This window comes from Limulus polyphemus, unplaced genomic scaffold, assembly GCF_000517525.1.
Source record: "Limulus polyphemus unplaced genomic scaffold, Limulus_polyphemus-2.1.2 Scaffold1950, whole genome shotgun sequence".
Taxonomy (NCBI): domain Eukaryota; kingdom Metazoa; phylum Arthropoda; class Merostomata; order Xiphosura; family Limulidae; genus Limulus; species Limulus polyphemus.
This window is the reverse complement of record NW_013667560.1, coordinates 54511-79387: the sequence shown is the minus strand read 5'-3', so window position 1 is coordinate 79387 and position 24877 is coordinate 54511. Positions and strand designations below refer to the sequence as shown.

General features: G+C 32.3%; 1 protein-coding gene across 2 annotated transcripts; it reads left to right on the top strand.

Moving 5' to 3' along the window:
* Positions 1-933: 933 nt before the first annotated feature.
* Positions 934-18129, top strand: LOC106465454 (ADP-ribose pyrophosphatase, mitochondrial-like). Of its 2 annotated transcripts, none has more exons than XM_013925684.2 (7): positions 934-952; positions 1277-1388; positions 3176-3366; positions 5414-5596; positions 12230-12341; positions 15805-15948; positions 16754-18129. In XM_013925684.2, exons 3-7 carry the CDS (start codon positions 3323-3325, stop codon positions 16982-16984), a joined length of 714 nt encoding a protein of 237 aa, XP_013781138.1. In that variant the 5' UTR covers positions 934-952; positions 1277-1388; positions 3176-3322; the 3' UTR covers positions 16985-18129. The 2 variants fall into 2 exon arrangements, with proteins under 2 accessions (XP_013781138.1, XP_022249070.1); XM_022393362.1 differs by having other exon boundaries at positions 937-952; positions 1277-1352.
* The last annotated feature ends 6748 nt before the right edge of the window (positions 18130-24877 follow it).

Genomic DNA, 24877 nt, shown 5'->3' with positions numbered 1-24877 from the left:
TCCAGGGAGAGATCACACAGTTTACTATGTATTAATATCTTTTTTTTTTTGTTGCCCTTGTGGATTTTCTTGTGAAAGAAGGATGGCTTATATGTATATACAAAATTTGAAACTTTCTTTTAGAGGTTTGTGGTCCTCTGTGCATTTGGGTGGATTTCGTTTAAAAATTTTAGTAAGTTAAAGAAGAATTAACTTAGTATTTCTGTCATTAAAAAACGTTATGTTCAGATTAGTAAAAATTTCATCACTTCAATTATATCTTAATACATTTATAGAAGATCAAGATGAAGTAATACATAAATTTTCAGACTAGAATCTTACATTAGTAGAAAAGAAGGCAGGAATAAGAGGTTTTCATTACTCAGTTACACCTAGAAAGACACATTACTATGACTACTGTGCAAAGGTTGAAGAACAATTACAAAAATTAATAAACTTATAGTGTGTAGTAGTAATCGTACAATTTTTAATAATGTTGTATTAAAAATATGAGGCTTGGCTTTAACAACTTATTTTTCATATCAATAATTTAAGTTTATCAAAAGAAGGAAACAAAGCATTTGAACTGTTATGAAAATGAAACAACTGGTTTTATTAGGCCAGATGAAGGGCAATTTAATGATTATTTTGAATGTAAGTGATAATGAAAATCTACTATTAGAAGTGTTAGTAAATACACCTAAATCTTCCAAATTAAATTCAGACCCAACAAAAAAAAAATAGAGAAAGTCAACTACAAAGATATTTATTGAAATTTAAAAAAAATAGTGTTATTAATGATATAATGTATAAACAGTTTAAACTAGTAGGATATCATTGTGGAATTTTAATGGTTTACCAAAAATGCCTTAGAATGGCTATCCTATCAGACCATAGTGTCTAAACTATCAGATTTATTACTAATTTCACTAAATTTGAAGTTCACTTTCAGTCTTACTAGGATCATTTTCAGGTGAATATATAAAGAGCAATTTTGATGAATCTTCACTAGAGTCAAGCATTGAATGATAAATATTAAGTAAGGTTTTAAGTATTAGGTGTAGTTTTTGGTTTTACTTCAGGATTCTATTTTGAATTTATAAAACTTGATCTAATTTGTCAACTTAAATAATGAAAACATAAACATTTTGTATTATTTTTCTTTTTTGAAATTACGTGTATATATCCAAATTAACAACAGTGTCAAAAAAATCTGATTAAAAATTATTTATTTCTAGGAACAGTTTTTTATTATTATTAAATGCAATTCAAATTCTTAATTTTTTGTATTGTTTAGTTCCAGTCTAGTTCGAAGTATCTTCACACGTGTCCTAAAACTCCTGCCAAGAAAGTTTTAGAAAAACATTTGTGTGGTCAGTGGTATGGTATTGTGATTACTGGAAGCCTAAGTAAATATATTGCCTTTTTTTTTTTTTAACAGTTTACTGTTACAGAGGATTATGATAAATGTATAAACATATGTGTTGTGCAAAAAATAAAATTTGTTTACCATATATACAGTTATAATTTTGATAAACGTGTATAAATCATTGGAAGTTTTGCATCTTAGATAGTAAAGTATGATGAAGTTTTCAAATTTTAGTGAGTACTGAAAAGAAAATGCATTAACTTGTTTTGAATTTAAATAATTATTCTATTTTATTTTACAAAATTATGTGGATTTTAAGTAGTTAAATAAATAAGAAATATATATATAAATATGGAAGATTGGACTAATCCTTGTATATTTTTATGCCCCTGTTGCTTCACGAAGCAGAACAAAGTATATTGGCATGTCATTCTGTCAGTCCATCCTGATCTTAAGACTTATATAACAAATACTACATACAAAGTTCTAGACCTTTTTAGTTTTTAAAAATTTAGGGTTAAAGGTCAATTAAATTTGGGGATGTCGAAAACAAAAAAGTGGAAAATCTTAAACCACGAAAAGTGGCTAATGTTAAATAGATGTTTTAATGCTCACAACATTTCAGCCTGAAACATTTTGAACATTAAAACATCTATTTAACATTAGCCATTTCTTAGAATATAAATTTTTCCACTTTTTTATTATAAATAAATTTGGCAGGGATAGGGGCTTAAACATACTGTATAACATTATTGAGAGAAGAGGTGTTTAATAAACACAACTTGCACTTGTTTATCTTGAGATTTCAATATTTTGTGTTAATTTTAAGTGTATTGGTTTATGTTTTAAGCTTTAGGTCATGCATATTTTTAAATTTTGTTGGATATAAATATGGTAACTTACATTTTGTATAATCAGCCAAGTCTTTTCTCAATGAATTATCAAACTTTTGTTTCTGGTCAGATATTAAGTATATGAGCTTACATCCTAGTCTTTGAGAAATGTGTTTTTCACCTATGTTATTGAAGCTTGCATTATTGTTATCTTCAGACATATGTGCCACCTAGCATTCAGTATATTAGTGTTTTACCTGTAATGGTTAATATTGATTTTTAAAATTTTGTCATTACTAAGTTTCAGCTACCTGTGGTTAACGATATCAAAGTATATTAGTTTTTAAAATGGAGGTATATACAATCTTCCCCTGTAATATATGTTCACCTCTTAAGTTTCAGCTAATCGTACAATAGTTGCTTTTCATAGTAATAATTGTATTGTGTTACGCTTTGCATATTAGTGACATGCTGTGTAGACCAGCTGTATTTCCTGTTGTCTAAAGTTTCTAAAAAACTTGAAAAAGCTGATTTATATCATGGCTAAAAATAGTATATTAATTTATAATACATTACTGATTTACTGAAAACTGAAATAAAACAAAGTTATCCCAGATTTTGATAAAATGCAAATTTTATATCTAATTTGTTTGCACAATTTTTTATTTTTTTAAACTTTTATTACAGAATATTAGTTAAGCTTGTTTAACAACTTGATGAAGTCAAACTATACATTTTTACAAAAACTATCTTCACATATCTGTGTGTAAAAACAAAAAAGTCACTAGAGTTAGGTTTCACATTTAATATTTTAAATATGCAAAAAAGTAGAGTTTAATAATTAGCTTTAAAAAAAATTGGGGAAAATTCTTTTACTATATCGTACAAAATCTGGAAATGTATAACAGATGAATTAAATTTATTCACATTCAATATGTATTTATTAGTAATAACATATACAATTGTTTATTTCTTTCTGTTGTTTTTTTTTTAGAAACTGCATGCAGAATGGTTCATTGTAAGTGTAGAAATGGTATCTACCCACGAACTGTAGGACAGGAAGGGAAAAGATTACCCTGTTCCAGTTGAGAAAGTTCACTGGTCAGTTGATTGGGATGATTATGATCCACCACAGTACTCGATGAAAGGTTTGACCTCTATGTCATGGGCTGATCCCAACATTGGGTACTTGTGTTTCACATTTTTATATCTCAGTAGAATTGTTTTGTTTTTAATTGCTAAAGGGTTTGAACTAAATCATTATTGTTGCTTACCTGCTTGGTATACTGTGTACTGTCTTTGTTTTATTGAATTGCTTGAAGTTAGTTATTGCCAATACCCATAACTTGTGTTACAGACCATAGCATTTAAGTGGCATGGCTACATTTATGCAGTTCTAGATTTGTTAAACATGTTAAGGCTACTTGTTATATTCACTCAATTTAAACTTGTTTAATTTTTCTGTGAGGTCAGCACAGTTATGTTTAATCTACAGTTATGCTAATTTGGAGCAGTTTAAACATTAAGTTGCATAATGTTCTATACATTTCTCCCATGTGCATAGAAACAGTCTTGGAAATATTCCAATGTCTAGACCAGGTTTCAGTTCATTACATTTGAAGCACAAAGATACAGATATGGCTCTTGAGCTGATCCAGTCATTTATTCCTTGGACCATACATCTCTTCTGTCTGTTGGCTTTGTACCTCTTTTTCCAAGTAGGCTGACGTTACAGATTGTATGATGTATTTCACTTGATAGCTTATACAATTTTTTCGACAACTTCAAGGAAAGGTTTAATGAATTGTTTCTGCAGGTACTGAAAATTAATTGCAAGTGACAAAACCTGCAAATTTCAATGTAGACTTCAATTACATTATCACATAGTTTAAATATAATTGTTTTCAGACATGAAATATGCAAGGCAGTTTAGAAAAAAAAGTTCAGGACAATACACTATATATAAATAGACCAGGAACAATATAAACATCTTCAACTGGCCACTTAATTAGGACCTCCACTTAATGACATGTCAGATCACCTTTTGCGTGTTTGACATATTATTGTATAGTCTTCTTTATTTTCACTTAGAAGTTCTTATTGATAATTGTGTTAGACCATTTTTCACTTTTCTAACAGACTAGACTCAGTGTGATGTATAAGCTCTTCAAGATGCCATAAGGTGGCATGTTCATTTGTAGTATGGTTTACAAGTTGCTGAAGACATGTATTCAGTAGTTTTCAAAAATAGTTTTCTATTTTGCTTCCCATAACAGTTAGGTGTCAGTAATCTTGAAGGGTGGTTTTTTTCTATCCCATTCCTGCTATGGTGTAACATACAGGCCAGATTGACTCTCGGATTTGTTGATTTGGATTCATTGTTCTTATGTTGATGTTTACCATTAACTCGTTGATGTGTTGTAGGTAAAGTGATTAAGTGATAAATACAAGGAAGCAGGTATAACATAAATGTTGATTCCGATCCACAATACTAGCATACAAATTGGAGAATTTTCATCTTATTTGCAACACTTACAAACAGTAGGAACAAACTCTTGTAGAATAATGAGAACATTTTGTTTTCATGCTAATAAGTTTTTAGGTATGGAACTACTTTATTAGCAACCTAACTAAGTCACTTATGATTTTTGATTTTCATTTTCTGCACCATGTCTCTCTTTCTTTTCTTTACCTTTCTCTTTATCAACCACCACAGTATCCACCAGAAGCCCCATACAACATACTAACCAGTCAATAACTCATTTGGTAACTACTTCAATAAAACCAATAGCAGGATCTTCCATATTTAGACTGGTTAAACCTTTTTTCCCTACTTCATTTGGCTTAAAGAGGTAGACAGTTTTACACTTAAGTGCTTGAATGACATGTCTAAGTAGTAAACACTTTACTGTTTGGAGAATATATGACCAGTGTCTTCTGCTTTGATCATTTTAAGTTGCTAGTTTTGCTCCAATAAAACGTAATTGAATGGATTTTGTTAGCAAAGTTTTCTCACATGTTTAAGATTTCTTACCAATAATCCATTTCACCCAGAATTCTATATCACATACAGCTGTGAACAACAAAGTACCTGCAGATTCTAACATGTATATATGTTTAACTTAATATTTTATTTGATTCACAATGTTCTAATTATATTGAAGTCATTTTTAATGTTTAAGTTGCATGGTTGTAATTATAGTAACCTTATATGTGCTTTACCATTTGTTAGAGACCCAGGGTTTAAACCTAAATGGAACTTATTAGATGGCAAGGTCAATCGGAAGAGTCACCAGGGAGAATACCACATTGTTAATGGCTATCCCATAAATCCTCAGGGAAGAACAGGATTGCAAGGGCGAGGTTGTTTGGGTCGCTGGGGACCCAATCATGCAGCTGATCCAGTTGTGACCAGGTTAAAATATTTTGCTTTTTTTCATGTGCATAGATTAGCATAAACTTCAAATATTAATTTTCCAGTATGGAATGCCACAAACTTTGATGCTCCCACCTAGCTGGAATTGACTGAATCCAATGCATCATGCATGCAACAACCCTCCACATACTTTCTTGATGCATGTAACTCACTCTATTCAATTCTACCAAACTATCACTTCTTGTTTGGCAGTACTCGTAACATTTAGTTTGTGCTCTCATCAAATGTTTTATTTAAATTTTTGTATTAATTTCTCTCAACATGTTTACTCTTTATTATACAATAATGGAAATATTTTACATTTCTACCCGGTTATGGAATTATTACTTCATTTCAAACACTTTATATGTGTTTCTGTTATGCATTATGAATTCTACGTTACCACTTCGGAGTTTATATATTCTGTTAGAACATTTACACAGGCTTCAGGTCGCATACTCTGTGGGAAGATTTTCGGCTTTAACGCCTGGAAATTGATCATCCAGTGAGCTGACTTTTGTTGGGCCTCGCCTCTAGTTTGGGGGCCCACACGTTTTAACATCCAGTCCACTGACTTTGGAAAGATAAGATGTTATATTGTTATGGTTTTTGAGTAATTCTATTTTTAATATTATCATCTGTAGTTATTTGAATTTTATTACATAAGTTTTGTTAGATTGGTCAATACTCATAGTCCAGTTCAGGTTAGTAATTAGGCTTAGTTGCACCCTTTCTCCTATACCATTGATACTAGGGGTCTTTCTTGTTTTAGGATTACCTGCAATTCATCTTACTAGTATATCTATCATTCTTTAACTTTATTGGTTTTCATCCATACATCACATCTCATACATAAGTTAATGATAATACTCACTTATTTCATTTTCATTATTATTAAACTTATTGTTAGGTTAAGATTTTTATTTTTGAGCTTTGTGATATCCTTTATCCTGCACTGTTTGATTAGCTTAACACATGTCTGATATTTCCAGTTTACCTGTAGTTATACTTGCAGGCTACTTGTTAATTAAGTTAAAATCTTATTAGCTTAGGCTTAACAAGTGTTTGTTAATTTAGGTTTACCTGTGGTTATACTTCCAGATTAATTGTTAGTTCAGTTAACTATTTGTTGTTCTACAACAAATAACATGTATTACGTTTGTTTCTTTCACTATCATAATTCTTACCATTAATTTTGTTTAATTTATAATTTATACTTCTTACCCTTAATTTAATATGTGTGTGGACTCCTGGGGGCTGGGGTCCATCCTACCTGTCACTCGCCTTCCTCTTATAATGACTGAATCCATTTCTGATGGCCCATATTTTGTCATTTTCCCTCCACTTTATCATGGATTACATTCCAAGCCTCTACTGCAGAATCTGCTAGGCCTATCTCACTTTGTTTTTTTGTTTTGTTTTAGACATATTTTACATTGTATTTCCCTTCTCCTGATATTGTTTCTTGATAAACTTTTTGTCTCTCTTTTGAGAGTGGGTACTTGCAAGCCTCACCATATACAGGCTTTAATTCTTTTTGACTTAGCTTAACATCAGACAGATTTTCTTCGGATCTCTGTTCATCCTATCCATTTTCTCCGCTACTTAGTTTTTCAGCTTCATATTACCCTATCTACTCTCCTACGGGTAATGTTTACCTTCCTCTTCCTTTCTTAGGTGTTCCACCTATATTTAGAGATTTCCATGGGATGCCTCTTCCTTCTTCCCTCCATGTTGGGGGGGTGCCATCTTCAGTTCTTTCCCTCTACACATGGCTTCTTTCCTTTAAGGATCTTTTTGGGTGGGACACTGCTGTTAGTTTACCATCCACTGTTAATAGGGACTTATGGTCAGGTCTTTTTCTCCACTGGTCCATTTTTTGGGGCTTCTCCTATACATTCAGCATCATGTGGGGTATCTGCCATGCTATATTAAATTTTTTGTTGCTTTTTTGCTTCACTATCAGATATTGTCATCTTTATTCTTTTACATGTCTGGCAGTTTGCCATCCTTTACCTGTCCTACTTATGGGTTTTCTCTATTCTTCTTGTATGCTTGATGCTGTTTGGGGTTCTGGATCGATCAGTCCCACCTCAATCACTTCTTGGGTCTTCTACAGTCTGCAGTCTTTGATAACATTTGGGTTTGCTATTTCTGCATGTCTGGAAATGCCCACAGTATTTGTTTTTATCTTCCATTTCTTGGGATGCTATCTTAGGTTATTTCACCATGTGATTTGGTCCCAGTTTTGTGCCTTGCCCTTTGGACTTGTTTTGGTACCATATGTCTTTTGTGGGGTGGTCTGCATTTTACCGACTTCCATATTTTGGGGGATTTTACCTACACCATTCATTGGATGTCTAGCTTTGGTTAGCTCCTTTCGAACAGGTGTAGTCTTAACCTACTTATATACTCCTTCCATATATGTTTTTCTTGTTCCATACCTCACATTTTCATCTCTTTGGGGTGGGTATTTTTAAACATCCCTGCATTGGACCATCCATTTGATTTTCCTCTTAATTTTCCTCCTTCCCTCTTCGTTTATATGCGTTGATGATCATATTCTCTACAATGTAGGGTTTCCCTCTTAGTTCCCCCTCTTCTGGATTATTTCTCTTCCCTGATTCTCATCTTCAGTGGTTGGGGTTTGATCAGTAGGAGGATTCAGGGTTATAGTCTCCAGGAAAAAGGTCTTATTCCCTTCACACACACTGGCACTTCTGCCAGTCCAATGTACTTTCTTTCACTCTCTTCATTTTGGTTAATCATGTTTCTTTTCTACTATTCGATAGTGGTGGACTTCTATCACTCACCAAGGGGATGTTCATTCTTGTTCCTCTTGTTGTAACCAGTGGATCTCCCTTTTTGAACCCACACACTTAACATGTGTCTCCTGGAGAGTTGTGTTCCAGGTATTTTTGTCCTTGTTGCTGATAAACTTTCCAGTCCCATCACACTTTCTTTCAAGGAGTGACCTCTCGATCCTCCAAATTTTTGGTGGCTCTGCCTCCTGTGGGGTACTCCTTCACGTGAGGTTTTTGGATTTTTTATCAATTCCCAGGCAGTTACCTTTTTATTTTTTTGGTTTCTAGTTCATCATCCATTTGCCCTGGCTGTTGATACATTCAGACAGGATTATATTCAGATTACAACATTAGTTGTTTTTTTTCCCAAAATGTTTGTTCATTCGTGTCACTTCGATTCAGATCTTTCTGATTGATTTTTCCCTGCCATCACAGATCTGGGTTTCTCTGTTTTTTAGCTCAATTGTTTCCTTTGTTCTGGTTCATTTTTATTAACCTACATTTTTGTGGCTCATGTGGTATATTTCTTTCATCTTCTCCATTTCTTAACATCTTCCATATTTCTTCTCAGTCAGTTCCAGATGACCTTGTCGGTTCAGTACATGCTTTGGGTTGCTTCATTGTTTTCAAGGTTTTTTCTATTGAATCCATTTCTCATGATTTCTTTCCCTTACTCCACTGCTTTGTCTATGATTTTTGTCCCTTCCTCCCTGACCCATTGGGTTTGGGATGTGATTCAATTGACCTTTTATTCCTTGTATTCTTCTTCCTATCATCAATTCCTGGTGTCTTCACTCCAATCCTGAACCTTCCATTTTCCCTGCATATCACACCTGTCATTTGTTGGAGGTACTTCATCTGTCAAGCACTGGGACTACACCTCATATGTACATCTCCCATTCTCTACTTTGGGTAGCTGTTTCTTCCTTGTCATAGTACCATCATCCACCTGTTGCCATCCTTCACTCTTTCATGAGACTGTGACTGGGTAAGTTGCCTTTTAGTATATATACCTCTTATTTTTCAGGGGCATGTCTCTCTTTTTTTATTGATCCCGAACTGTGGCGAGTGATGTCTGTCCAGGTATACTTAAACAGATAAAAGCTGCACTGTAAGGCCATGATGGCTTAACAATTATAATTCCATGGCCACTAAATGCACACTGCTGAGATGAAGTGTTCTACAAGATTGCTTGTAGGTTTATATTTACTTTGTTAATATGTCTGTCCCGGACTGTATTCATCCATGGACTTCATGGGTAAATTGGAAGAAGACAGCTGCCCATCCCTGCCATGCTTTGTATTGAATAAATTGGTATGGTCTGCTTTTCAAACTAGGGTTTCTTGGGTTATGTGAGTGAAGGTAATGTACCATATTGGAAGTAATAATTTTCCTATAATGAAAATTTATTTCCAATATGTACTTACCTCCTCTCACACTTCCCAACCTTCCTCCCCACTGAAAACTAGAGCTTCTATTTTCTGCCTAATCTTAAAGTGATAGTTTGGTAGAATTGAATAGAGGGAGTCTCATTCGCACTCTTATTGGTGGAGGGTTGTTGCATGACAATTTGCATGCGAGACACATTTGGGTGGGAGCATCAAGGCTTGTGGCACATGCAAACAATTTTTTGCATATAGAGGGCAGCACTAAACGAAAATAGGTATTTATGTGAGAGGAGGTAAGTGCCTATCGGAAATACATTTTCAGTACAGGAAAATTATAATGTTATAGACATACTACACTAAGATATTTCTGTGTAAGAGTTCCTGTGTGTATGCCTTACAATCAATGGGAAAGAGGCTAGTTGGTATCAAAGTTAACATTGTCATGAGGAAAGTATTGTAGAATAATTTATAAATGTGTAAGCAACATCCAAAATCAGCATATTAATGTGCATAAAGTATGTTTAACCAAAGTTAGAGCTAATGAATGATGCTTTCATGGGTCATACTCATTAAAGTTCTTTCCTCTGAAAGTACTCGCATATAATTTAAACAAGAGTGTACACAAAAAGAAATGCAAACTTTAATGTAATTCTTATATATAAATTCATAATATTCATTAAGCTCAACCATATTTGTGCCATACATTCAATTAGGACTTGTGAGTTAACTCTTTAATACTATAATTTTTTCATGTTCTGCTGGCATTATTTTCATGATTTCCTAATAGTTATCACCATACCTTATAAAACTTAAATTTTCTTAATTTTATGGATAATAACTTGGTTTGGATTAGTTTTCACCCAAAGAATCATAAATGTTATTGGATGCTGGTACCATCTGATGGGTAAATTGGAATTTTAGGCCAGATGTTGGCAGTGTCTGCTTGAGTTTAAGGAGTTAAATTTTCCAGAGATATTATGCCTGAAGAAGATGTATTAAATTAATCAGTGGATACTTTAATAATTAAAAATCACAAAGTAAAAAAAGATTTATTTTGTCTACTGACACAGTGACTTGTTTCATCAAATTTTATCCATTTGGCTATGAACAGTTTCTTTTATAAAATGAATGAAACAATAAAAATAAACACATTATACTTATCTATAAACTTTGTATATTAGATGCTGCTTTTTGCTCTCCTATCTTTAAAAATCAGTTAAATATCTTTCAGTGATATTCATCCTAGAAATTATAATTGAAATTGCTGCCATATGAACAGGGTTGTCTCAAATAACAGTTGTACACATGGTTAGAAATAACAAGTACATCAATACACAGAATAATTCATATGATGAAAATTCTATTGTTATTATGCAATCACAGTCTGAAATGCAAAATAATGCCTTTTGTCTATCTGTTTAATATTGGTTAGTGATCAGAACAAGCTACATACATAGATGTGAACTAAAAATTAGTTCAGTAATGAATATAGCTTATTTAACATACCATTCTTACTTAAAATAGATTGTTTCATCATTTGGATACCCTTATTGTTAGTAATATTTTTGACCATAATACAAGTAATAGCTCATGATTTCTCCAGCTTAAGAGATTTAGGGTAGTCCCAAGTATATGTACTAACAGTGCAAAATAATTCTTATAATAAAAAATATACATTAATCCAGATGTTCCCAAATTAGGGGGTTGCAGACCCTTGGGTAGCTATGTCAAATACACAATACTGTTAAGGCACTCATTATCTAATTTCATTGGCTGGGGGCCTCAGTCAGGATGTGGGATGGGTGGCTTGTGCTGAGAAAGTTTGAAAACTCGTGAATTGATCCTTCTAACCAACACTGTTAAGGAGTAGAGTATAACTTACTTTGTTATGAATTTTAATGTAATTCCTGTAACTTCTAAACTTTTTTTTTCAGTAAAACTCCTTAGATGATAAATCCATATAGCAAATTGAGATAATACATCAAAATTCAGAAGTAAAAGGACTTCATCAAAGATGAAATTACGAATAAGAACCAAGAAAATACTGTAAGCCATTAGTTGGACACAAGGAAAAATATTTACTGCAAAGAAAAACAAAAAATAACTTCATCATTGTGACTGCCCTATACATTAACCCTAAGATTTTATTAGAATGTACAACATGACAACAATATGTGTATGAATATATGGTTATTTTCTGGCAATAAGATTAAAAGCCGTGTATTTAATATTTATAGAAATGCATTATCTCTATTACACCTTCCCATGATATAATTAATGTATTACTGGAGTTGTTTAGTGTACTAAAAAATTAGATCTTTCAGCTTACTGTAACTCATAGTTCAGTTGTGATTGAGGCTTAACTATAATGCTATCTTATGAATTTGTGAGTTAATGTTAATATGCAAAAGTATGTAAAGTGTTGGTTTTGTTTATTGTAGATGGAAGAGGAATGACAAAGGTAATATTATCAAAAATCCTTCATCTGGACTCCCTGTTCTGCAGTTTGTTTCAATACAGCGAAAGGACTCAGGAGAGTGGGCAATCCCTGGTGTAAGTCAGACCTAAGATGTCATTAAGTTTCCCATATTTATCGAGGAAATCTCAAATTTGACAAATTCTCTTAGCAAAATTTGACTTTCTATAATAAACAGTAAACTATCAGGAGTTTAAATGGTTAAAAAATATATTTAACTGTATGTAATAGATCTTTTTATTTTTGTAACATTTATTTTCTGCAATATTTATTTTCTTAATGATATATCTATCCTGTTCATTATATATTTCTTCAAAAGACACATTAAGTTATGTTGTTGAAGGGCTTGTGTGCTTAATTGAATACTTAAATATCTTCTGGATGAAATTAGAAAAACTATAAAGTAGTTACCTTGAAAGTTCATCCCACTTTATAAAAACAGTGATATAGGATGGTCCTGCCCCTGAAGATATTTCCTCTATCACTGATCTTACTCATGCACACTCTTATTGCCATGGTAACATAATGAACAGTGATGTTGAAAAATATCTTCACTATAAAGTTCTTGTTTTGCATTTAATAAACTAAAATTTACTTTTTAAATACATCCATATTCAGGGTATATATATATATATATATATATATATCAATTAATCAAGGTTGATCAGAATATCAAGACTTGCACAGATATCTTATAAATGGTGTTTGTACATGGTAATACTTATTAATATAACTTAGCCATAAGAATGATATTATTCTTAAAACCAACTTTGCCCTGATGAGATGTGTCTAAAAGGAGGTGCTATTTGAAGCCACATATTACTAAATGTATTAACTTCTGGAAAATAAAGTTCCCATAAGTTATGCTGAAGAACAAAGGACAATATTTTGGTTTTGTTTGTTCAAGTACATCCTTATAGTCGATGTTGTTTACTACAAAAGGAGGGTCATAACAATGATTCTTGTTCTCAGCTCCTCGTATTGTATGACACTGTAACTAACATTATTGTAAACTTCTGCGAAGGGCAGTGAAGCTAATGTTGAACCACATTTAACTTTCCTCAGTGTGTGTGTGTGATGGGTGGGTGGTCAAAATGTCATTGTCGCGACATTTTACAGAGTTACATTCAAACGTAATTAAATAACTATTATCAAGGTGTGTCAATGAATTTGGCATTAAAACATAGTTTATAATTCAATTTTTCTTATATGAGTTTTAATTTTTTTACTTTCAAAAGGAAATGTTTAAATAAATTCTCAGTCTTTACTTCTCTGTATCACTTGATCATTCTTTGTTCCAAATTGCCCATTTTAACCTTTGTACCCTCTATGAATGACTGAGTTTGACACAAATTACACATTTATATTATAATTATAGATATTATGAAATCATAATATAATTTTATAGCCTCAAATCTTCTTGTTTTACTGAAATATAAACAAGAAAGTCAAACCCACATGCCATGCCCTCCTATCACATCCTGTCTTACAAAAATTGAAAATAATTCTTTGATGTTTGCTATTGGATGATTTATAACCAACAGAAAGAAATATTTTAATTTACTGAATTTTCTATAAGGTTAGTTCATTCTGACAACAGTTTTAGAATTATTTGGCTTCAGTTCCATTGTTTACTATTATTGAGACTTTCTTGACCACATAAGAAACTATTTTAAACCACTGAAATCTTAGTTATGGAGCCAGTTAAATTATATTAGTTTTAGACAGTCTAGTTTTTGTGTGTTAATTCTTCTTATAAATTGCATACTTGAAATAAGTAGAAATTACATTATGTACTACCAACAACCCTTCCCAAAAGTAGAGTTAAGGTTTGACACGACTTTGACCTGCACTTAAGTCTCCAATTTCTTGTTTTTCATGTATTATTTTTTATTTATTGCTATAAAAGTAACTGAAACGTAAAAATTAGAAACTTATGAGGTTGGGTAAGAAAACATCAATTTAAAAAAAAATTGATGATAGCACATGCACGTCGTGATGCAGTGTGTGTGAAACGGGATTGTAATTTGTATGCTAGTAACTCGATACTTTGTTTACACAAAGCTACCCCACTATGGTAAATGGCTTTTTCAATTCTCTAAGTGCAGCAGTAAAGCAATAAATCTAAATGCCCCTTTGGTTTGAAAAGTATTAGTTTTGGCTTAACAAACAAGCTTAAGGTTTGACACATAGTGTTGACATTATTTCCTCAAGCTACAAATCCCTATTTTGACTCGATGTCTAAAAGCTGTAATATTTATATATCTTGATAAGGGGAGAAAAATAAAAATTGTAAAACTACGAAGAAATGTTGTGATTTTAGAATTTGAAGAGGAAAGAGATCATTGCAAGGAGAGTTATGTTGTCAGCTCAAATGTTTCTGATGAGGATCTTGGAGAAAATGAAGAAAATAAAAATTAAAACAAACCTTTTGAACATAGTCGTATTGTGTAATTTCTTCTTTTTTATAGTTTTTATAAAATTGATAATTCTGGTAATATCATTAAAGAGTAAATATTTTCATAACATATCACTTTATGCAGCTGTTCAGTTCACGTGTGCAAATGAATTTACACATGTGAATCACTACACACGTGGTTTTTTTCAGAATTATTTACTTTGTTAGTCATACCAAAGAATGGTTGTTTAAAAAGAGAGACCAGTTTTACTTGCTAGATTTATACATAAGTTCATTTACTATTTTTCAGAGCACTCTGCAGAGTCCAGATATTTGGCATGATATTGCATTTTGTATATCATATGGAAAATCTCAAGTTCTGTGAATTACTCCCTATTTATAGTAATATTATATAAAATTACCTCTTAACTTAATCGTGACTAATCACAGTGATAATACTAAACTACTTATTGTATTAATATTGTATTGAATGTAGAAAAATAACTGATAACATCATTAGTAGACATCAAGTAGGTAAACTATATCAGAAACTTTAAAAATAAAGTTTTACATTATTCAATGTACTTTATACACCTTTTGAAGCTTGTGTGTGGATGATGTTTCAATCTTTTAAAAACATCTTCTCCAAACAAGCTCTAAAGGTAGATGAAGTCCTTTAAAAATTTCAAATAAATTACAATTATCTACTTAAAATTTATTTTAAGAAATATATATAAATTTGAATTAATCGTATATACATATGTACTTGTCTCAAGGAAACGGTTTTACTTTGTGAAATCACCTTGACAGTAATATTAATTATTCTGTTAATGTATTTGAGTACACTCAGTTTTATCCCATTATGAAACTATGACTTTTTTTGTTTTGGGTTTTAATTTATCAAAACTGCAACTTGACTTTGCTACAAACTGTCATTTAAGGTTCCTTAGATATGCATCAATATTTGTGGACAAAGACAGACAGTTGCATTATTAATGTCTGTTTTTTAATTCGTAACCTAATTTTCTTTTATAGGAATAATCTGAAGGAAACCTTAAAGATATATTGTAAGAGAACTGTTGTATTGAAATGAATAGATATTCACAAAAAGATTCTAAGCTAAAACAAAGTCTTAATTCCAGGGTATGGTTGATCCAGGTGAACTTGTTTCTGTCACACTGAAGAGAGAATTCTTTGAAGAGGCTTTAAATTCCCTGTCTATGTCAGATGAGGAGAAAGCACAACAGGAATCTGAGTTGGAGCACTTCTTCAATAATGGAAAAGAGGTCTGCATTTATATATATCAGTGAAACATAGAAGAAAGCTTAAACTATGTTTTTTTTTGTTTTTTTTTACACTTATGAATTTAATTTTAAGATCAAACTACAACCAGTCAATGTACACTCACAGAGCTTTCAGTAATCTTAATGTAATTATTACAGACACTCTTATTTTCCTGTTATAATGTTGTTATTATAATATGTAGTAGTCAGTACAAACTTAATTCTTCCTTTTGGTTGTGTGGTTGAGCTAACCACTCAGTTTGTAACCAATTAAAAACTGGTTTTATGTATCATCTTAAATTGTTAGTTAATAATCATATTTCTTAGTGTGTGGGCTTCCAATAGGCACACATGCAAAGCCAGAAAAAGCTTTTGTCATCTGTAAAGACAAGAACAATAAAAGTAAAAAATACTTTTCATTTACAGTTTTCTAATATAATGATGACTTAAACAATATATTTTAAATTGTATTAATTGTACACACTTCCATAATGTTGTAACCCTGCCCTCTTTCAACATCTCAGTTTGGAAGTCCTAATTACAGAGTAATTGATTATACTAATTTGTTCATTAGCATAAATTTATATTATATTTATTATATAAGATTACATTTTTTCTTACTGCCTTTAAAGCATTTGATTTTGGCATTGGTGATAATTAAACATTATATCAGATAAGTAGTGCAACTGATCAAATAGTTATATAGTTATCATCATTACACTAGCCAGTGTAATTAGTTTTCATCATTTTGCATATAAAACAAATTAAAACAATTATATATATATTTTTATATAATCTAATGTCACAGATCTACAGAGGCTATGTTGACGACCCTCGCAACACTGATAATGCATGGATGGAGACAGTGGTTTTTAATTTTCATGATGAAACTGGAGATATTGTCGGAAAGTTTCCTCTTCAAGCAGGAGATGATGCGGCTAAAGTTCACTGGACCGACATCTCTCAAGACTTGCAGTTGTATGCTAGTCATTCAGATTTCTTACGTGCTGTTGGAGAATTCCACAAAGCACATTGGTGAGGAGTTCTGTTCATTTGAGAGAGAAATATCCATTTTAACCTAGTGCAACTTCAGTAGCTGTTAGAAGTATATTTCCTATATAAACAAGTTTTTTTATTTGTCAATTACATAATGTTATAAAATATATTTACATTTTACTACACTGAAAATGATCAAATTCTTAGAGGTAAAAAAGATTGAGAACACTTTGCTACTTGAAGTTGATAATTTAATGCATCTATCTTTTAGTTATAGTACTTTCCTGTCATCTGAAGTTTTGAGCCCTGGTAACTGCTGACTCTATTGTCAATGTGATCACTTTTGTGTAAATGTGTTTACATTTATAATATAACTTGAGTTTAACATGAAACATATCATGATTGATGCACATGTTGTCAGCAGTGTTAAAAGTGCTAATGTGCTGACTCAACAATGGTCACTTGTATTAAAATCACTGGTACAATTTAGGTTATGTTATGAGAATTGTAAAAGTTGTAAGATGTGGACAGCATTCAGCAGTGTTTAATCCAATAATAGTCATTTTTGTTAATCATTAACCCAACTGAGGTCATGATAATTATAATACTAGACTGGTGCAGATGAGGTAAGTTGTGTTAAAAGTGCTAATATAACAGCAGATAATAAAATTAAAATCATTGGTTAAAGTGAAAAAACTAAAATTGATTGTTGATACTAAAAGTATTGACAACAATCTCAAGAAGTTAAATGGGAGGATATGACTACCATTCTGTAAGGTGTGAATAATACTGTGGTCAGTAGTTGCTATCTGTATTACAACATCTGATAGAATTTTTGTAGTTTTAAATGCACTTGCACAATAGTAAAATCAGAATTAAGATATTTTGGAAAGAGTATTTTATTATTTGTGATCCAGAAAACCATTTAAGAAGTGTATTTGTCTTAAAGTGGCTCCCCTTAAACTTGGAGGGAGGGTAAAGCAAATTTAAGTAGACTAACTCTTAATATCCTTTTGTAAATAGGGTGATTCAACTTACAATCAAGTAATGATTGCTTTTGAGGGATGTAAATGGTGTCTCTTTTGTCATTGCAATTGAGCATTGTTTTTTTGTATCTGTTAAAAATAGTCTTTTATCAGTCACTGTCACAGGAAACTGAGTACCCAATAAAACCTTTTGTTGAATTACTATTAGATTTTAGTCATTTTCTTTTGTAAACATAGATACACTAAAGGTACTAAGAAGGTCTATATAGTTTTCATATGTAAATTCTGTAGCAATGACTTAAGTGTTTAAACAATTACTAAGTTTTCAAAAATACGATACCCTATAACCCGAGCACTTTCAAAAAGTGAACCTTTCTTTTTCAGTGGTCATGTTATAGGGTATCATACTTTTGAATTAAATTGATTTCTTGAATGTATGTGTCTTCCTAACATTATGAATAAGTTTTCAAAAAGTTATATCTATTTCACAAGTAAATAGTTGACAATAAATTGATAGAACCTAAATTAACTACGTTCTAAACTTAATGTGCACAGTTACTTAGTAAAAACTTTTATGCTTTTAAGTACCATAATTTAAATGTAAGATAAGTACAATACACATCCAATTTTTAAAAAAGGTATTTGCTAGACAACACAGTGCAGAAATTAAAGTATTAAGTTGAAATTCAAAAACCAATTAAAATAACATAATAGAAGGAATCACTGAAAGTATTCAAATGAAGGAATAAAAACAAAATTACAGGGTTCAAATATTTGTGCTGTTGCTTAAAAAGTAAACAACAAAAGATGATTATTCTAAAGTGTTTTTTTATTATTTTTAATGATATATCAAATCCCTTTCTTTTTTTCTTACATCAACAAGGACTTTTTTGCTTGTACATGTGTATGGAAAAGATTTAATCTGAAAATCTAAATTAATTGAAAGACACGAATTGGAATTCTCTATTTATATGCCAAGAATCTTTGTAAATGAACAGCTAAACTAAAGTTTAAATCTGTAAATGAACTAAAATATGTTTAAAAAAGTTGCATGAAATAAATACATATATAAAGGCCACTATGCTTCAATTTTAGAAGTCCCAAAATCCAACAACATTTGGTATATAATATTCCCTAAGTCTCTTGAGATGTGTGACAGTTGAACTGATATGTCCTAGAAGCAACTTTGTGTCACTTTTCCAGAGGAAGATCCTTCTTGATTGTGTTGTATATAGTTGTGTGGAACAAGTGGACAGATTTTGCAACTGAACTTTGAGTGTTTGGATTTTCACCTGTAACAAAATACTTTACTTTGCTTACCATAGCTGGTTTACAAATTGTTGCAGGTTTCTTTCTGGATGGTCCAGGTGCCCCAAATTGATCCATATTCCATTGTTTTCCAATGCCATTAAGTACAAAAGATATCTCCACCTTGGAAATCTAAATCTCTGTTCTGAATACCTCTCTATGAGCTGAGTGTATTTTAAGGTTCAAAAATGTAGTATAGATCCTTTTCATCTTCCACCGTAAGACTTATATTTTCTTTTCTTTTCTCTCATTTAAATATAAAAAAAACTTATGAAAATGTGATAAAGACAACAGCAATCCTTGCTTGGCAGAGAATGTAAGAACCATTAGAGATAATTGAGACCGTTAATTAGACATCTGGAACCAATTCAAAAATGATACTGCTTATTCTAACCATGTTAACCTTAAATTTGAATAACCTCATTTTTATTGTCAGCTTAGTTAAGTGATTTTTGCATCCAGTAGAAGTATTTTTGGCTAGTGTTGAAGAGTTTAACAACCTAGGAATATATTTATTATTTTAGATTGCATATTTTGAGCAGTGATCATAAAACTAGTGAGCATGGTCACCTATTTTTTAACACAAGATTCATGACATACATTATTTTCACTGATCAGCACTCTACTGTAGATGTAGTTTCAGCAATCTGTGAAGAAAAGGTTTGTTTAGTCTTTCCCATATCTACCTTGTAATATACAGTGTTAAAACTGAACAAGCACAGAGCAACCAGTAATTTTTAAAACAAATTAGAAAACGCCTAGAATACAAACTTTTTTAACCTTCACGAAATATTCAAAATTATTTCTAGCTGCAATTTTAATTTCCTTTTACATAAAATATTGGTAGATAGCATTGTAACTGAAAGGTAACCAAAATATTTATTTATCTGAATCTTTTAGTCCTTCTTTGTTGCTCTCAGCAGTAGTACTGGTTATATCCATATCAATGTGAAAGCTGTTTAAATATCTTAACAGCAATCCATGTAAAGTGTATAACTTATTTTCTCTTTCAAGGTTTTCTTCATGTTCTTAGTACCCGATGGCTTGGAAATTGATATATCTTTGGTAACTTCTGATACTGAGTACTATAAGATAAGTATTATGCATGGACAACTTGCACTTGGAATGCTTACAAATATGGTTGAGAACCAGAGGATCAAGCTAAACTGCTTGATAGTCCTACATAATAGTATTTTAAACAAGAAAGTAACATAAGACATGTATGAGATTTTTCTGGTTGGTTTAGTCAGTAGGAACATCAAACGTTTTGATATTAAAGCACATCATAAACCTGCTTCCACAGGGCCACATATGAATTTTAATAATCTTATGCTTGAGCTTTCACCCTTTTTCTAAATAAAAATTTGATTAATGAAATGTAATGAATATCTAAGTATTTATTAAAAACTTCTTGCTGCAATATGCTTTTCCATCTTCAAATATTCAAAAGCCCTCTTATTATGTTCAGAATTTAGGTACTTCTGCTATGTTTTGGGTCATACTGACCTGATGCAATTTGAGAAATATTGAAAAAGCCTTAATTTGTTAAGATATTTTATCTTTAGACAGCTTCTACTCATTTATATTAAATGTTAGAAATTATTGTAAACTCTCATTTCAATGAACTCAAAAATATATTTAATTGCATCATAATGTTATGGAATTTAGTATCGGATCAAATAGACCCAAAGCATAATAGTATAGTTATAGGAAGCACTTTTTAAGGTGCACACACACACACATATTTTATTGTCTAAAAGACAATCTCCTTTTTGTCAATTACTCTGATTGTCCATTTCTGAAATGCTGTTCAATTAAAACTGTGTTTTTAGACTACTGTTTAAAATTAAATTGTATTCAAATTTAAACCTCCAGATAATTAGTTCCTTCTGTTGTTACTTACAATTATATCTCCAATTACTTACAATTATTTCAAGGGACAATTATGCCTTATCTGACACGGTTGTCAGAACTTCGTCATATAGCCTATCACTGCCAGGTGGAAGCATATTCCAACTCTCTCCTGTGGCTATCTGAACCACTTCCGCTAGATTATACAGAGAGGTGAGTATTTTCATTACTATGCTAGTCTCTACTTTACCTTACAGGGCCACTTACCTCGTTTTTACAGGATCCAACTCTGTGGAGAATGTTACCCAGGCAGGTGTGCTTTTATGAAATCAATTCTGCACTGCAACCACTAATTCAATATACTTTATATAGGTTGCAACAGACTCTGTAGAAATGAGGTGTTCCATAAAACCATCTAGAGGCTGACTGGGTGGCGTTATTGTACTATGCTGGACTGCCACTCATGGACTATCATGAGTAAAGCATAGGGGGGACCCTGCCCTTCCCTGCCGATCATTGGATTGAACAAATTGGGGTCGGTTTGCTTTTAAAAATTTAGGAAACTTGATTCGCCTATTGCACTGTTCCTCAGGGCTTTTCCCAATGCTCATTACCCCCAGGTTCTACTAGTGGAGCTAGGGAGTCTTTACCAAACCTGGTTTCCAGTCACTGGGATGGTGGACTGAGGCTTCGAGTGTTTGTAGTAAAGCACAAAGCTACACAAAGGGCTATCTATGTTCTGCCTACCATGGGTATCGCAACCACTGTGTCACTGAGGGGTGGATAGAGGCTTTTCCTCCAGAGTGTTAGAGTGAATTCCTCCACTCTTGGAGAAGGAGCCTACTCATAGTACCAGTTTAGATTTGATGCTCAGCTATCCAGTTGGGTTGAGCATGGCCCTTCATTTTGATTAATATTGGTTCAGTTCATTATTCATGGAAGAGAATCCATTGTCTCCTCATAATTCCGAATGCAGAGTGGTCTCATCCTGGGTCCTTGGTTGAGCACAGTATGTTCCATCTCCTCTCCATAATTGAAGGGGCAAGTGGAATTTACCTTTCTCACATGAGTGGGGATGAGTGTTCATAATTCCACACTGGGTGAGTTCTGTTTCCTCAGGTTGAATAAGGCATACAAGATCCCGTCATTTTGAGCCTGGGTTATTGTCTTTCAGACTTCATCAGCTTGAGGAGAAGGTTTGTTGCATACCTTCTCATGATTTCAGTAACTCAGAATGCATCACTCTATGGCTACAGGTTGGAATCCACTCATAAGTGTAAATATATATTATGGTCCAATTGCCCTAGCCACCAATGAGAGATATAGGGGCCATGGCTCTATAATTCCAACCCCAAGTAGTGGAACCTTGGCTATCTGGTTGGGGCCTGGCCAATAGTGATGATAAATCATGTAAAATTCCACTCATAGTACATGACTTAAGTTCCGTGTGAAGAGCATACTTGTTTTAGATGTAGTACAGTTTCCACACTAGGGTGCCAATCTTCTATTATGTATGGATAACGCCCTCACCAGTAAGTATGTTTTGGAAGTTAACATTTTATTAAATCAAAAATGTATTTTCAATAATACTTACCTCTGTTCACACTCTTCCACCCTTCCTTCCCACTAAGAACCAGTGTTAGAGACTGCAGATTGAGTCAGTCTAAAAAAAAATGATAACATTATTTGAATGAGGTGCTTATATACAGTACCAAGATAGAGGGCACATTGACGTAGGTGGTGAATGTCATGAGTAAAATATCGTCAAGAGCAATTAAGTGGGGTATAAAAGACTGGATCAGCAAGAAAAATCAGACCAATGCTTAGATGGGCAAAGAATGAAACCCTGGCAGTTGAGTAATAGCTGTTGTGTGAGAGGAAGTAAGTATTAATGGAAATACATTTTCGATTTAAGAAAATGTTAACTTTTTTCTCTGTCCTTAATATTTTTGTAATTGTGAACTTTACCAAGTTTAGTTTTATTTCCTTGGATTTGAATAATTTGTGAATAATGTAATTTGTTCAAACAAAACTGATAAGTGTTAGTTCAATAAAATATAAGATGATTTTTTTTTAATCTGGTATGTTGTTGGGTTTTTTTTCCTTTTTCTTACAAAGTGGCTGCTGTTGAAATTGAGAAAGAAATCATTATAATAAAGTTTGTTAATGACCTTTCTCTTACTCTGGTTCATGTTTTCTGAAGCAAACCTGTAAATTGTTTTTATTAGATGTAGTTTTAAAGGAGTCTGGTAACTTATTATTAACAAATCCTCCTTTCACCTATATACATTTTGCTGTTATTTTAAGATTTGGCCCTTTAATTATTGTTTACTTACATAAAAAAATTACCTCTTAAGTCTACTCAAGGATGCTTGAATTGAAAACTATCACTCTATTGTACTTTCTCTTCTGAAAGGTTTGACTAGAAGCTTAAGTGATCAAAGATTGACCTTCTTTATATGTAACTTGAATTCATACTGGTGTAAATTGCTCGTATATAGATTGACTGTAATGACTGTGTGGTATATGTACATTGTAAATGTTTTTTTTTCTTTTTATCTGTAATTCTAGGCTTGTATGTACCTCCAATCTTGGATTGACTCAGTCTCCCAGTAATTTATATTTGAGCCATGTTTCCCTTCAGCAGCTTGAATAACCTTGGAAATTATTTCTTGTAGAGACATGAATATCTTTAAGCCTCTTTACTAACTTGAGGATTGGGTAGTTTCACATTCAGTGAAATTGTACTAATGAGTTTCTTTTAGAGTGATATATAATTCTTCTTTATTTAACAAAAATGCAAGGACCTACTGGCACTTTATAGTCAAAAGAAAATCACTTGGTGAATGGCACACCAAAGATACTATATACTGTAATTTTGCTACCCATGTCTCAAGGGTGAGGGGGTTGCATTTACAGTGTTTAAGGTATAGTGATAATTGTTAGTTTGTAATTTTAAAAACTTTGGCTATTAAGCACTGGATTAACATGGAAGTAAAATAAGTAATCCCCCCCCCCAAACACAAACAGTTTGACAGGAAAGTGACCACATTTAGAAGACTCTGAACTTCAGTCTTCACTTCATTCTGCACCTGTACCTCGTTTTTTCATCATGCATTCTTTATCAGAAAAACCTTTAGGGCAAATGTCTCACTTTTTTATTCAGAAGGGATTAGAGGGCCTTGGTGAATCTCCAAAGTCAATGAAGAAGCTACGTTCTAGGGACATCTTGGTGGAAACATCTACATCAAAACACAGTGAATTCCTCCTGAGTTCGAAGGCTATTGGGGATATACTTATTGAGGTTACTCCCCATGCTACTTTGAATTCCTCCCAAGGGGTGATTGTTGAGAAGGATTTACAAAATATCACAGAGTTGGAGATTCTTGCCAGTTTCTCCAACCAAGTAGTTTCTGCTGTGTGAAGTATCTCAATCGTAAAAAAGAAATTATGCTGCCTACCAATGTTTTATTGACGTTTACATTGCCACATCCACCCGCCACTGTTAAGGCAGGTCATTTGAAGTGTAAGGTATGGCCTTATATTCCCAACTCCCTCAGGTATTTTCATTGTCAGTGTTTCGGACATTCAAAGGCATCTTGTGGTTTTTTGATATCTGCTCATTGTGGTGGCAAAGACCATGATGCCTACAAGTGTCAATTGGGCCTTCAGTGTGTCAATTGTGGTGGTTCCACACGTCTTACTTAAATATTGCCCTGAGTGAATGGAATAAAAGAGGTTCAATGTTACATACTGTAAACAATATTTCTTACCCTGAGGCTCGGAGTTCG

What these genes read in the sequence shown, in the direction of transcription:
- LOC106465454 (XM_013925684.2), top strand. Translation starts at nt 3,323, where the DNA reads ATGAAAGGTTTGACCTCTATGTCATGGGCTGATCCCAACATTGG. An exon ending in TGGGCTGATCCCAACATTGG is followed by an intron (nt 3,367 to 5,413) that starts GTACTTGTGTTT and finishes ACCATTTGTTAG; the next exon opens with AGACCCAGGGTTTAAACCTA. An exon ending in GCTGATCCAGTTGTGACCAG is followed by an intron (nt 5,597 to 12,229) that starts GTTAAAATATTT and finishes TGTTTATTGTAG; the next exon opens with ATGGAAGAGGAATGACAAAG.